The sequence below is a fragment of the Schistocerca cancellata genome, chromosome 1, assembly GCF_023864275.1.
Source record: "Schistocerca cancellata isolate TAMUIC-IGC-003103 chromosome 1, iqSchCanc2.1, whole genome shotgun sequence".
In the NCBI taxonomy this organism is placed as follows: Eukaryota; Metazoa; Arthropoda; class Insecta; order Orthoptera; family Acrididae; genus Schistocerca; species Schistocerca cancellata.
In genome coordinates this window covers 1,141,888,055-1,141,903,517 of record NC_064626.1, presented here as the reverse complement: position 1 = coordinate 1,141,903,517, position 15,463 = coordinate 1,141,888,055, and the positions used below count along the sequence as shown (strand labels likewise).

General features: G+C 38.8%; 1 protein-coding gene across 1 annotated transcript in view; it reads left to right on the top strand.

Moving 5' to 3' along the window:
• LOC126092919 (WD repeat and FYVE domain-containing protein 3) overlaps positions 1 to 15,463 on the top strand; it is a 327,125-nt gene that overhangs the window by 244,335 nt on the left and 67,327 nt on the right. Inside the window, exons 42-47 of the mRNA XM_049908653.1 lie at positions 4,739 to 4,855; positions 5,957 to 6,095; positions 6,249 to 6,460; positions 6,810 to 6,942; positions 7,406 to 7,559; positions 8,007 to 8,241. Coding sequence (XP_049764610.1) covers positions 4,739 to 4,855; positions 5,957 to 6,095; positions 6,249 to 6,460; positions 6,810 to 6,942; positions 7,406 to 7,559; positions 8,007 to 8,241 — 990 coding nt within the window. The remainder of the gene's footprint in view (positions 1 to 4,738; positions 4,856 to 5,956; positions 6,096 to 6,248; positions 6,461 to 6,809; positions 6,943 to 7,405; positions 7,560 to 8,006; positions 8,242 to 15,463) is intronic.

Below are 15,463 nucleotides of genomic sequence, written 5' to 3'. Positions count from 1 at the left end.
CGGAACTGGTTAACATCGCAGCCCTGTGAATTTTACGAGACAGTCATCACCTCCTTGTGTCACGGTGGGACAAGTGTCTCAACAGGCAGGGCCAATACTTCAAACATACAGGTACTAGTTTCAGTAACTACTCCTCCAGCTTGTTTCTTTCTGAACGCCCCTTATACACTTAACACTCTTTTGTATAAATTATAAAATTTTAATACACATGTTCTTAAAACTGCCTTTTATATTTGTGTCTTATCCCATAACTAATATCTATATTTTATGTTTTTAATTTATTATTTTACTTCTGTTCAGAAAGGAAATCACAGAAGCTAGTCAAATACATGTCTGTGTTCTACTCATCACTGTGGCACTACAAGACTCTGCACATTCTTAGTGTTTTTTTTTACAAACGTAACAAGTCATGTTGTTGTTGTTATGGTCTTCAGTCCTGAGACTGGTTTGATGCAGCTCTTCACACTACTCTATCCTGTGCAAGCTTCTTCATCTCCCAGTACCTACTGCAACCTACATCCTTCTGAATCTGCTTAGTGTATTCATCTCTTGGTCTCCCCCTACGATTTTTACCCTCCACGCTGCCCTCCAATACTAAATTGGTGATCCCTTGATGCCTCAAAACATGTCCTACCAACCGATCCCTTCTTCTGGTCAAGTTGTGCCACAAACTTCTCTTCTCCCCAATCCTATTCAATACTTCCTCATTAGTTATGTAATCTACCCATCTAATCTTCAGCATTCTTCTGTAGCACCACATTTCGAAAGCTTCTATTCTCTTCTTGTCTAAACTAGTTATCGTCCATGTTTCACTTCCATACATGGCTACACTCCATACAAATACTTTCAGAAATGACTTCCTGACACTTAAATCTATACTCGATGTTAACAAATTTCTCTTCTTCAGAAACGCTTTCCTTGCCATTGCCAGTCTAAATTTTATGTCCTCTCTACTTCGACCATCATCAGTTATTTTGCTCCCCAAATAGCAAAACTCCTTTACTACCTTAAGTGTCTCAGTTCCTAATCTAATTCCCTCAACATCACCCGACTTAATTCGACTACATTCCATTATCCTCGTTTTGCTTTTTGCAGATGTTCAGCTTATATCCTCCCTTCAAGACACCATCCATTCCGTTCAACTGCTGTTCCAAGTCCTATGCTGTCTCTGACAGAATTACAATGTCATCGGCGAACCTCAACGTTTTTATTTCTTCTCCATGGATTTTAATACCTACTCCGAACTTTTCTTTTGTTTCCTTTACTGCTTGCTCAATATACAGATTGAATAACATCGGGGAGAGGCTACAACCCTGTCTTACTCCCTTCTTAACCACTGCTTCCCTTTCATGTCCCTCGACTCTTATAACTGCCATCTGGTTTCTGTACAAATTGTAAATAGCCTTTCGCTCCCTGTATTTTACCCCTGCCACCTTTAGAATTTGAAAGAGAGTATTCCAGTCAATATTGTCAAAAGCTTTCTCTAAGTCTACAAATGCTAGAAACGTAGGTTTGCCTTTCCTTAATCTTTCTTCTAAGATAAGTCGTAAGGTCAGTATTGCCTCACATGTTCCAGTATTTCTACGGAATCCAAACTGATCTTCCCCGAGGTCGGCTTCTACTAGTTTTTCCATTCGTCTGTAAAGAATTCGCATTAGTATTTTGCAGCTGTGGCTTATTAAACTGATTGTTCGGTAATTTTCACATCTGTCAACACCTGCTTTCTTTGGGATTGGAATTATTATATTCTTTGTGAAGTCTGTGGGTATTTCGCCTGTTTCATACATCTTGCTCACCAGATGGTAGAGTTTTGTCAGGACTGGCTCTCCCAAGGCCATCAGTAGTTCCAATGGAATGTTGTCTACTCCGGGGGCCTTGTTTCAACTCAGGTCTTTCAGTGCTCTGTCAAACTCTTCACGCAGTATCGTATCTCCCATTTCATCTTCATCTACATCCTCTTCCATTTCCATAATATTGTCCTCAAGTGCATCGCCCTTGTATAGACCCTCTATATACTCCTTCCATCTTTCTGCTTTCCCTTCTTTGCTTAGAACTGGGTTTCCATCTGAGCTCTTGATGTTCATACAAGTGGTTCTCTTATCTCCAAAGGTCTCTTTAATTTTCCTGTAGGCAGTATCTATCTTACCCCTAGTGAGATAAGCCTCTACATCCTTACATTTGTCCTCTAGCCATCCCTGCTTAGCCATTTTGCACTTCCTGTCGATCTCATTTTTGAGACGTTTGTCATATATTTACATAAATCATTACAGCGTAGACCCGACTGCTGTGTCAACATGCTGACACTAAATACGTGTTTGTGTGCAGAATTCCATTTTATTAAAGTTTAATTAAAATTATAAATTATAATTAAAATTATAAATAATTCAACAATTTCTTTTCATTGATATTGCACAGTGAGCTAGCTCATCCTGTAACTGATGTCACGAGCTATTTGTTGGTGTATCGTATGTGTTAATAAGATGTCTTCTAATGATTATTATGCATCATAAATAAATAAACATTTAAACTTTAATGACCTCTAAACAAGATGACGTATAAATATGCTAATAATTTTATTGCATTTGGGGCTTCTGCTAATTCCAAAAATGTCCTTATATTTTCTGTATCTCGGCAGTAGGCAGTTTTGGCAATTTTAGTAGGTATACAATACTTTTAATTTAACGCACTCAGCTGCCAGGCTATGTTGGCATTCACCTCCTTCGTTGCCAAGCGTGTTAGCCTTGGGCTTTGCCCAGTGCCGTGCCCTGTCTGTGGACAAGCCAGTCTTCAGCCACTTTGCTCGTGCTGTGGCCCTATCCAACATTCCCAATTCACTCAGTCTTGCCACACACAACTAACTGGCTCTCCACCACACATCTCCATCGAACACTCTATAAAGACTGGTCAAGCCGCTTATTTTGTCACATAGTAACTTGTAAATAGCCAGCATGTAGCCATTATTTGAAATCAAATTATCCTGTTCTCCATAATTTTGATAAGAAACTTGCAAATGATCTGTGGAAAACACAACTAACTGGACAAGTTTAAAGGATGTTGGGGTGGATAGTGGTATTTCAAAGTAGAAACAAGAGAACAATAGGTTTGACATCTCTGTATGATCATGCTGTGTGTACTTCTCCAGTTATTTGACAGCAAATGTCTCTAAAAGGTAGATGGGAAATTGGAATGTGAAAGTGTTTGTGAGAACAAACTCTGGATTTTGTATAGGTGATTCCCGATCTTCTCCCATTCAAGAAATTGCCAGAGATTGGTAGAAATATTGTTCAGAGGTTCACAGTGTTTCAACAGTTTTGCCATAGAGGCTGTGTCATTTAAATCTACATGATTACTCTACAACTGACGTGGAAGAACCATTTTCAGAATACTGTATTTCTTGACCGTATCACTCTCAGATAGCATGTGAGGAAAATTAACACTTAGGAACATTGAAAAATGCTGCCTGCCCACTTATTTTAGTGATTGCCATCACAGCCCACTGTGGCATCTCTCTAAGTGTTCAGCAGCATAACACAGTCTTTGGTTCACCTTCCCCACCACATGTGATGATTACATTGTAGATTATTCATAATAGTAACCCTTATGTATTTAGTCAAAGTGACAACTTTGAAATTTAATTTTATCATGTAAAGAAAAATTTTTTTTTCAAACAATGGAAAATCCAGGATGGAATGTAACAATATTATGAGAAGGAAAGTTGCTACTCACCATATAGGGGAGAAGCTGATTCGCAGATAGGCACAACAAAAAGATTTTCACACATAAAGCTTTCAGCCAATAGCCTTTGTCAACAATAGAGACACACACACACACACACACACACACACACACACACACACACACACAGGGCTGCAGTCCCAGGCAACTGAAACCGCGGTTTTCGTTGTGCCTATCTGCGACTCAGTGTCTCCTCTATATGGTGAGTAGCAACTTTCCTTCTCATGATATTGTTGAAAAATTTTTTTTAGTACTTGTGTGTCTTATCTCTCATTTCCTATATTTCATGGTCTATTGCCACTTTTTTTAAAATGATGACCTCTTGTCTAAATCATTTTCTAATTTGTATTCATCTTCTAATTACTTCAGTTATAAAAGTATAAGAGAAGTGCTCAGATTGTCTCGTAAATTGTTTGTCTAGATTAAAAACACGGAGGGCCTATAGTGCTTCCTCAGAGAACTGTTATTCTAACTTTCATTTCAGTAGATGCTTTCTTTCAGTTAATACTAATTGTGACCTTTCTGATAGAAAGTCTGAATCCAATCACACAACTGAGACTGAACTCCATGCACTTGCAAATTTATTATCCACTTGTGCAGTACATCACAAGCCTTCTGGAAATCTAGAAATTCAGTATCAGTTGTAGAGCCCTTATCAATAGCACTCATTACTTCACATGAATCAAGAGCCGCTGCGTTTCACACGAATGTTTTTTTCTGAACCTATGCTGGTTGTGTGTTGATAGATCACATGGTTCGACTCATTCTAGCTGCTAGTTTTCAAGATGGTTCAGAACTCTGTATAGAATAACAAGGTTTTGTGAGGTGTAGTGGCTTTTATTTGTGAACATATTTGATGTATGATGTAGCAGGTGAAAGCTTATGTTGCTGGACATATCTATCTTCATAGTAGCTGTAGGTCATAACCTTTTATATCAATGGTAAATGTAACTTTTATGTGATCCCTGGCTGAGCATTTCATTAAATTGCAACATTGTTTCAGGGAAGTTCATAAAAGGCGCTATCTTCTCCAACCTATGGCTCTTGAAGTGTTTTCTGGAGATGGCCGCAATTACTTACTAGCATTTCAAAAAAAGCAGCGTAACAAGGTGTATCAGAGGTAATATCATGTTTAAATTTAGTTTATTATAACATATCTTATTAATTACAGAATATTTGTGCTCAATGTAACTAATACAGTAATACATATTACCAAAAATGTGTATTTAGATATTTCCAAATGAAAGAGGTGCAGAATGTTTTTATATATATTAATTTTATAGATGGAGATTAAAGTAGTAACAGTATTGTAAAGTGATCACTCAACTGCTTTAAGTTTGTGTCACATATTATTTGCAAAAGGCATCATGTAGATCATGTAGAAGGCATCATGTAGAAGTTTCAGAATGAAAAAATTAAAGCAGGAAAATGAAATTGCTTTCCATGCTAGTAATTTTGAAAACGTTGTTCAAAAATTGACTGTTCTCTACATATAATATCAGTCAAGCTTTCATGAGATGTTGTGAATAGATATCCCTGGAGACAATGTGTTCCACCTACTAATACTAGGAAACTGGTGGCAGGTATTAAAACTTCATAATTCAGTGTTTCTCTTTAACTCTTCTCTCCACATATTCAATCATAGTAGTATTGCACATATTTTTCAGCTATTCCTAGATCCACATAATTCCAAATTCTTTTTCACATTAGTTTCACCATCATGATCAATTGATATGTGTGTTATCCACTGAGAATGATCGTGCAGAGGAAATAGCAGTTATTGTTTAATATTTTCAATTGTACATGTGAAGTGCTGATAGGTAAATTAAAAACAGAAAAACTGCAGAAGAAAGTAGTTACATATGCTGACTTTAGTGTAGATGTAATTACTGATGAATGACGAATGACACAGCAAAATGAAGAGAGTATGTCCCTCTAAAGCAGGCATGGTCAACCTTTGGTTTCCCATGCTTATTTAAGCTTGCAGGCCACCTAATCATGTGTTGTGGCAACAGTTATTTTAAATATCATACGAAATCAAAACCAGGAAGATTCGATTGAATTTCAATTCTGATGATGATGATGATAACAATATTTATTTGTCCATAATACCTCTACAGAATTCAACATAATCATTTTTTGAACATTTTAGATGTTAGTTCCTTGCATTTTGGTATAAACTCTTTTTTCTGTAAAAATAGCAAAAAAATCACTTTTGCAGGTTTATGACATTTGCCACAGCCATCGCAGATAGTGCGCAGCAATCTGTAGCTGGTCAAAAGAGAACGGCAAATGTGGAACAAGGGGCAGGGTTACTTTCAACTCTAATCGGAGAGACATCTGTCACACAGAGATGGGTGGTAATTTGCTCACAGTTAAACTTAATTTCATATGGAATGATGAACATTTTATTCATATTATTAATGCTCATGTTTTATTCCTCATTTTTATAATATTATAGACTTTTCCTTCTCAAATTTGATCGTCACTCCTGAAACACTGTTTTTTTCCAGCGTGGTGAAATCTCCAATTTCCAGTACCTGATGCATCTGAATACTTTAGCTGGGAGATCATATAATGATCTAATGCAGTACCCTGTATTCCCGTGGATACTAGCTGACTATGAGAGTGAAGAGTTAGATCTGACTGACTCGCAAACTTTCAGGGATTTCACAAAGCCGATGGGAGCACAAAGTCCAGAGAGATTGGAACAGTTCAAAAAAAGGTAAATTTTTTTTATAGTTCTAGGATTTTATGTATTTATATTCCATGTCCGCCCCCCCCCCCCCCCCTCACACATTCCATAAAGCTGGTTTAAAATAGAGATTGTAACAGTTCAAAAAAAGGTAATTTTTTTTATAGTTCTAGGATTTTATGTATTTATATTCCATGTCCCCCCCCCCCACACACACACACTCCATAAAGCTGATTTAAAATGAGGCTTATCTTGTCCAAATTTCTCATTCTGCACTATATCGTTGCCTCATAAAGCAAAACAAGTGCAAAAAAAAGGTCAAGATGTTTGAAGAAATCATGTTATCTATGATCCAATCTATGACATTTTACTTTCCTAGGTATAAGGAATGGGACGATCCTCATGGTGAGACTCCACCTTATCATTATGGCACTCATTATTCATCGGCCATGATTGTGTGCTCTTATCTTGTGAGAATGGAACCTTTTACTCAGCATTTCCTTCGTTTGCAGGTGAGCTTCATGTTATTAAAAGGTATACTACTAATAATTTGAGAAATAGTCACTCGTGTCACAACGATTTCAATATAGCTGTTTTTTTTAAACTATGTCCTGTTGATTAGAGCTGTATGATGAGGTATATGATTTGCAAATGGGACAGAGAGAGAGAGAGAGAGAGAGAGAGAGAGAGAGAGTGTAACATGATCACGGCAATACTTGCACAGCATATGTTCAGTCAGTGCCAACTTGTAATTTGTATCTGTCTGATCATCGGTGTTGTAGTATGTTGTAGTGAATTTTATTGTTATTGGGAAACCTGAAGTCTAGCAACAAGATGGCCGTTAAGTATTTCAGAATGGCGTGTAAACTTAAAAATGTTAAGCTCTCTGAAAGTAATTGTTTATGAAAATAATTAAGTGTTGTATTTTGTATTACTTACTGATATTTTCTTGACATAAATTGTATTTTACCACAGGGAGGACATTTTGATTTGGCTGATCGCATGTTCCACTCAGTACGAGAAGCATGGTTATCAGCGTCGAAACATAATATGGCAGATGTTAAAGAACTGATACCTGAGTTTTTCTATCTCCCAGAGTTCCTTTGTAATTCAAATAACTTCGATTTAGGTGAGAATGATTGCTTAAACTTTTCTCTCCATATGTTCCATAGTCATCTAAATTTCTTCTCTATTAGGTTACCAGGCTTGCTCCATCATCTCTGGTACAGCTTTTCTCTTTATGCTTTATAAGTTACTTCAAAATGCACTTGGTCTCTTTGTGAACCACCAGTTTTCCATAACCCTGTGTAGTGTGTACTTGTGGGATTTCATGTGCATGCATTTTTTTAAATTGGTGGTAGCTGCAATAAAGCATGTTAATTAAATAACATTTCTTTTTCCCTTACTATGTGCGATCTGTAATTTATGTTTATTATTACATTCAGTGGAAATTATTCACCAAAAACAGCTGTTTTGTGTTACTGGGTGTGTGTCATTAAAAAAAAAATAATAAATAAAATTAAAAATTAAAAAAAAAGCAATCTCTAACATTACGTGAATATTTTACTGTTTACAGGTTGTAAGCAGAATGGTGTTCAGTTGGGTGACGTAGTGTTGCCACCTTGGGCCAAGGAAGATCCGAGAGAGTTCATACGGGTGCACCGGCTGGCACTTGAGTGCGACTACGTGTCGCAGCATCTGCACGAGTGGATTGACCTGATATTTGGATGCAAGCAGCAAGGACAGGCTGCTGTTGAGGCTGTTAATGTGTTCCACCATCTCTTCTATGAAGGAAACGTTGACATTTACAAGTCAGTTTTGTACACTTCTCCATTAGTTCTTATAAACAAGTCTGTATATCACATAAACCAGACAATTTGGCATTTGGCTGGCAATTTGAATAAGTTCGTGCCGACATTTGATAAAACATTGTCAGTGTACAACCTATACATAATTTTATAGTTGTTGCACAAACTTTTAAACAAAAATTTTATTAGTGCTTTCTGCAAACTACTTTTTGCCCATGGTACGAAGAGTCTTTATAGGGTGGCAGTCAGGAATGGCAGGAGGCATGTCTTACCACTCATAAGTAGTGCCCCAGGAAGAACGGTGAGGGAATGGTAGGACCAAGTCCTTCCCGCACTGCTGGCACTGTTACCCATGTTTTGTATGAAAGCAGAGGCGACACATGTGGAAACATTTCCAATGCTTGCACACAAATGAGTTTCTCTCAGCTATTGTCAAGTTTCACTGCTACTGGCAGCAAAAGTAAAATGCTTTTTTACTATTGTGGACAAACAGTACATTATGTGGGATGGTGGAGGGAACTTCTGTTGTTACAGTATTCACACACTCCCCTCTCCACATCCCTCTTTTCTGCACCACTCACAAGTAGAGTATGGGAAGGTTGACTGTCAGTAAACCTACATGTGAGTTCCATTTCCACAGATTTTCCTGTCATGGTCATTTCGTGAGATGTATGTCGAAGGAAGCATATGTTACCTGTCTCATTTTAAAGGGTGAAATGTGACTTATTCATCTCGTTCCATACAATTTTCAAATAATTTGATGTATAAGAGACATGTTAAATTTTACAATAAGAAAATTTTTTAGGAGAAATCCAAAAGTTTACACTATTTTACATACGTTTCTGAGATGTGTACCTTCCTATAATAATGGAAATTCCTGGCTGGAGAAATATTTAAAATAGAGGAAAGATGACATCTTGCCTACAGTGAATCACTGTGTGGAGCACAGGAACACATAACAGAAAGCAATATTCACACTAGATTTGGACTACTGGTTCTTTCTCTAGCAATAGTACATACATTTACACACACAACCATTCAAACAATGACTCCCGTGTCCACATTAAGATTCAAATACCTGCTATAGATTTCAGTGCACTTTCTTTCTTTCTTTCTTTCTTTACTTTATAAGTGGTAAGAGCCTCATCAACCACATGCTTGCTCTACAAGCCTTTTCCATTTCTTTTTGTCAAGTGCACTGTTTGTCCATTTCCTGTTGATATTCATCCTTGCTGCATCATACCCGAGAATTGCATCAATTTAATCCTCATACCACTGAAAAGATGAGTGAAGTAAGTGTTAGTGTCAGTGGTGTTAAGAAACAGCTGAAATCATTAAAATTGAACATAGCTGTAGGGCCCAATAGAATCCCAATCAGATTCTCTACTGAATTTGTGAATGAGTTAGTCACTTTTCTAAATGTGATCTATCATAAATCACTCGCACGAAAAACTGTGACCAGTAGTTGGACACTGTCACTAATATCCTCGACATTGATTTTTTACAGAATCTTAGAACATATTGTGAGCTCAAACATAATGACGTATCTCAACTAGAATGACCTCCTCCATGCCAGACAGCAAGGATTTCGAAAACATCGATCATGCAAAACCTATCTCACACTGTCCTTACATGACATATTGAAACCATTGCATCAAGTCAGTTAGGTAGACACAGTATTTCTTGATTTCTGAAAAGCATTTGACTCAATACCACATCTACACTTACTGTCAAAAGCACAGTCATATGGCATATTAAGCCAAATTGGTGACTTGATTGAGGATTAATTTGGCGATGAGAATGCAGTATATTATCTTGGATGGAGAGTCATCAGATGTAGAAGTAACTTTGCGCATGCCCCAGGGAAGTGTGTTGTTGTTGTTGTTGTTGTTGTTGTTGTTGTTAATGTTGTATATTAATGCTGTTGTGGGCAATATTAGTTGTAACCTTAGACTTTTTGCAGATGATGCAGTTACAATATAGTACCATCTGAAAGAAGCTACCTAAATATTTAGTCATATTGTGATAAGATTTCAAAGTGGGGCAGAGGTAGGCAGCTTCCTTTAAATGCTCCAAAATATAAAAGTGTGCACTTCGCAAAACGAAAAATAGTATTCTACGACTATAACATCAGTGAGTCACAGTTTGCATTGGCCAACTCAAACGCTGAGTGAGGTGGCACAGTAATTAGCACACTGGAGTTGCATTATTGAGAACAATGGTTCAAACTCGCGTCCAGCTTTCCTAATTCAGGTTTTCCATGATTTACCTAAATTGCTTCAGGCAAATGCTGGAATGGTTCCTTTGAAAAGGCGTGGCCAACTTCCTCCTCATCCTTCCCTAATCTAATGGAACTGATGACCTCGCTGTTTGAGTCCCTCCCCCTAGTCAACCAACTCAAACAAACACCTTGGTGTAACACTTTGCAAGGATATGAAGCAGAATGATCACATAGGCTCAGTTGTGGCTAAAGCAAGTGGTAGATGGGTTTATTGGTAGAATGCTGGGGAAATGCAATTAGTCTACAAATGAGATTGCTTACAAATCACTTGTGCAATCCATTGTAGAATACTGCTCAAATATGTGGGTTCTGTACCAAATAGGACTAACAGTGGATATTGAATGTGTGCAGAGTGTGGCATCATGAATGGTTATGCAGAGTGTGGCAGCACGAATGGTCACATGTTTGTTTGGCTCATAGGAGAGTTTCACTGAGATGTTGAAGAAACTGAACTGGAAGACTGTTGAAGATGGACGTAAACTACCCTGAGAGAGCTTGCTTACAAAGTTTCAAGAACTGCCTTTAAACAATGACTCTAGGAATGTAAAATTGCAGCATGCACAGAGGCATTCAAACAATCGTTCTTCCAGCACACTATACATGAATGGAAGGAGAAGAAACCCTAGTAACTGGTACAATTGGACATAACCTTGTGCAGTGCACTTCACAGTGGTTTGCAGAATACAGATATAGATGTAGATATTATCTCACCAGCTAATTCTTGGTGTTCTACTTCATTTCATCTACTGTTGTGCAAAAGGCTCTTCTAGCTAGTTTGTTCTCTGTAATTCTTTCTGTAGGCCTGCTCAATTCAACCTTCTCTTCTTTAGCAGTTTGACAGTATTATGGCATTTGTACAGCTCTGTTAAGTATTAACAGTTCTTCTCCTTCTTCTTTCTTTTTAAGTATTGATTTTTCAGATCTGTGTAATTTTACTGTTACAACAGGTGTAAGGGCACCTGAAGTTAGTAGTAAGTGCTCTTTTCTTTAAGATTTTACTAAAACTAAAAAGTGTTTTGTTTGCTGTTGCTAGAGGGGTATCTGTTTCTGTATCCATTGTATTGTTGTTACTAAAAAGGCTCCCTGTGTAGCAGAGTCAACTATCCTGAAAGTGAATCCATAAGCAGCCAAATGTACATTATGTCAGATTTTCTTACATATGACCAGATATTCTGTCTTTTCTTCATTAACACGTAATCCTGTTTTCTCAGGAATTTTGTAATAATTTTGTATCATTCTGATTATTTCTATTTTGGATCTTATATTTTTTTCAGTTTTCAGTACACAAAAAAATAAACTGTCCTTATTAACCTTAAGGGATTATTCAACAGAATAACAACACTCTTCCATCAGAAGAGTAAAGAGCAGTCTTTTCAGTGAACCAAGCTCAGTGTTAAATGTATTACTGCCATTTATTTTATTGTAAATTTTTAAGCACATATCCAGACCTTACGTATGTAAAGGAAGGTAACGGATAGTGTTCTTAAAGTTTTTAACAGTGGTTGACAGGGTACCCATTATTTCGCAACATAGATGGTCCTAATTATTTTCTTTTGTAATACTAGGAGCGTCATGGCATGTTCTGTGTTTGCCCAGAGGATTATACCATAACAAATAACTGACTTGAAGTAGAAATTATAGATTGTCTTTCCGGTGTCTGTGTCAGTTGACAAAATACACACTGAAAATGCCAAGATATTCAGTTTATTTGCTAAGTAGTCTATGTGTACAAACCAGTTTAAATTTTATCAAGATTCAGGCACCAGAACTTGACATGGTATGCTGCTGTGATATCCTGATCATTGCAAGTTATTTTTATTTAACTCCATTCTGATAGAATGATCTGCACAATAAGGCTGAGGACTGTGGTGCTTCTCTGATTTGAGATGGGAGTGGCTGCACACACAAAGCAGCAGCTGAGTTGCAAAGTATGGATGGTGTGCACATGTGGTTTTGGTTAGATTTCAATTATTGTAGAGCTACTAAATATTGACCTTGTAGATTATGTGTTGCAGAGAGGAAAGTATGTCTTATTAGGTCATACAAAGAATTTAAATTAAATATTAGTCAACTGTCAGAGCATGTGCTGGCCGCGGTGGTCTAGCGGTTCTAGGCGCTCAGTCCGGAACCGCGGGACTGCTACGGTCGCAGGTTCGAATCCTGCCTCGGGCATGGATGTGTGTGATGTCCTTAGGTTAGTTAGGTTTAAGTAGTTCTAAGTTCTAGGGGACTGATGACCACAGATGTTAAGTCCCATAGTGCTCAGAGCCATTTGAACCATTTTTTGTCAGAGCATGCAGAATAAGATCTCATAATTATTGTCAATGATTAACAGTAGTAGTAGTTGTTGTCTAGCACTGGGAATGAAAATCTCACTAAAAATATATAATTGACTGTAAAAACTTAAATCCTGACTGCTATTGTCAGAAACATATTTTTGGTGCCAATGCAGGTGACACATTTACTGTTGACAAAACCTGTATCAAGTCTAGTGAAATAGTTAATTTCTCAGAATGTGAAGTAATCTGGGTGAAAGTGAAAGATCTGAAATTGTAAATGGTTACTGTTATTGGCCACTTTTGTTGAATGATTAAGTGAATAAATGCAGCAAAGAGAAACAGGCGAGCAGTAGATGTGTAATTTTTGTCAGTCGTGCCATGATAATAAGAGGCAATTTAAAATTGACATCTACTGATTGGGATATCCGTGCCTTTAATACTGGCATCAGATTAGCTGATTTGTGCATTTTATCTCAAGCAGTTACAGAGCCCAAATAGTATTATGATATCCTGGACTTTTTGAGAATTAAGCCACTTTGCCTCAGTTAAAGAAGAAGAAATATATGACAATTAGGTTGCTCAAACAGTGGAAAACCCAGGACAGAATAGCAATGATATTATGAAAAGGATAGTTTCTACTCAACAAATAGCAGAGATGTTGCATTGCAGACAGGCACAACAAAAAGACTGTCAAACAAGTAAGTGTTCAGCCAAAAAAGCCTTCAATGGAATTAAATAACACATGCCCGCATTTGTGTGCACAACTAACACGCATGACCAGTCTATGGCTGTCGAGCCCAGACTGCTAGCAGCATCGCATGACAGGAGAAGCAATCTGGGTGGTGGAAGTAAGGAGGAGGCTGGGGTGGGGAGGGGGTAGCAGGAGAGGGATGGGGAACAGTAAAATGATGCTTTAGATGAGGGTGGTGGGGGGACACTATGTAGTGCTGGAGTGGGAACAAAAGGGAAGAGGATAGATGGGTTGAGGAAATGACTAATGTCAGTGTAGGCCAGGAGTGTCACAGGAAAGTATGATATACTGCAGGGACAGCTCCAGCCTGCGCAGTTCAGAAAAGCTATTGTTGGTAGGAAGGATCCAGATGTCACTGGCTGTGAAGCAGTCATTAAAATGAGGAACATTTTTTTGGGCAGCATGCTCAGCAATGTTTTTTGCTGTTTTTTGGCCACAGTTTGTTGGTGGCTGTTCAAGCAGACAGACAGCTTGTTGGTTGTCATGTCATAGAATGCTGCACAGTGGTTGCAGCTTAGCTTGTAAATCACATGAATGATTTCACAGGTAGCCCTGCCTCTGATTAGGCATCTACAACATCTTTGTAATCTGAATCAAGTGTGAGGACGTCCTCACATTCCTCCAGAATCTCAACAACTTCTCCTCCATTTTCTTCACCTGGTCCTCCTCAACCCAACAAGCCACATTCTTCAATGTTGACCTCGACTTCACCAAAGATGGCTACATCAGTACCTCTGTCCATATCAAACCTACCAACCTCTAGCAATACCTCCGCTCTGACAGCTGCCATCCATTCCATCCCAAACAGTTCCTTCTCTTCAGCCTAGTCAACCGTGGTCATCACATCGTTATTGATGAGCGAGCCCTCTCAAAACATACAAAGGCCATCACTGACCATAATTACTATCCTTACCTTATCTCTCCAGTCACCCCCCACCTCTCAAACTCCCACCGTCTGGCAACAGAGGAGCGTTCTCCTCATGATCCAGTGCTATCCAGACCTGGAGCAACTGGGTCGCATTTTCTGCCAGGGGTTTTGACTACCTCTCATCATGCTCAGAAATGAGGAATGTCCTACCCCCTATCCTTCCCATGCAATCACAGTGGTATTTGGCTGACACCAAACGCACACAATATCCTTGTCCATCACTACACAACTCCTGCTCCCAACTCTTGCCTCAGGGCTCATATCCCTGTAATATACCTAGATTCAGGATCTGTCCCACACATCCTCCCCCCACCATCTGTTCCAGTCTGGTCACAAGCATCACTCATCCCACCACAGACAAACAGTGGCCAAGAAAAAACTGGAGCACCCAGTTGCTGAGCACATTGCCCAACTCAACATTCCTCATTTTAATGACTGCTTCAGAGCCTATACCATCTCTATCCTTCCTACTGACATCAACTTTTCTGAACTGTGCAGGTGGGAACTTCCCTGCAAGTATATCCTATGTTCCCATAACCCTCCTGGCTTCAACCTTCATAAGTCATTGTCCTGCAACCACCTCCCCCCTTCCCTGTTCCCACTCCAGCATTACACAGCAATCTACACCACCAAAGCACCCACAATCTTTCTACTTCTCTCCTTTTATTGCCACCGCCCACCCCACCTCCGCCTTCTGTCTAACCTCCATACTACACCTACCTGCCCTACCATTTCTCCACCTCGTCCCTGTATGCTCCCAAAAGTAGCACTTTACCACCCCCCACCGCTACCCTGCTATCCCTTTCCCTCCCTGCCCCAGCCTCCTCCTTACCCCCATCGCCCAGACTGCTTCTCCCATCATGCACTGCTGCTCGCAGTCTGGCCTCAGCACCCAGAGACTGTGGTCATGTGTGTGTGTGTGTGTGTGTGTGTGTGTGTGTGTGTGTGTGTGTGTGTGTGTGTCCAATGAAGGCTGTTTTGGTTGA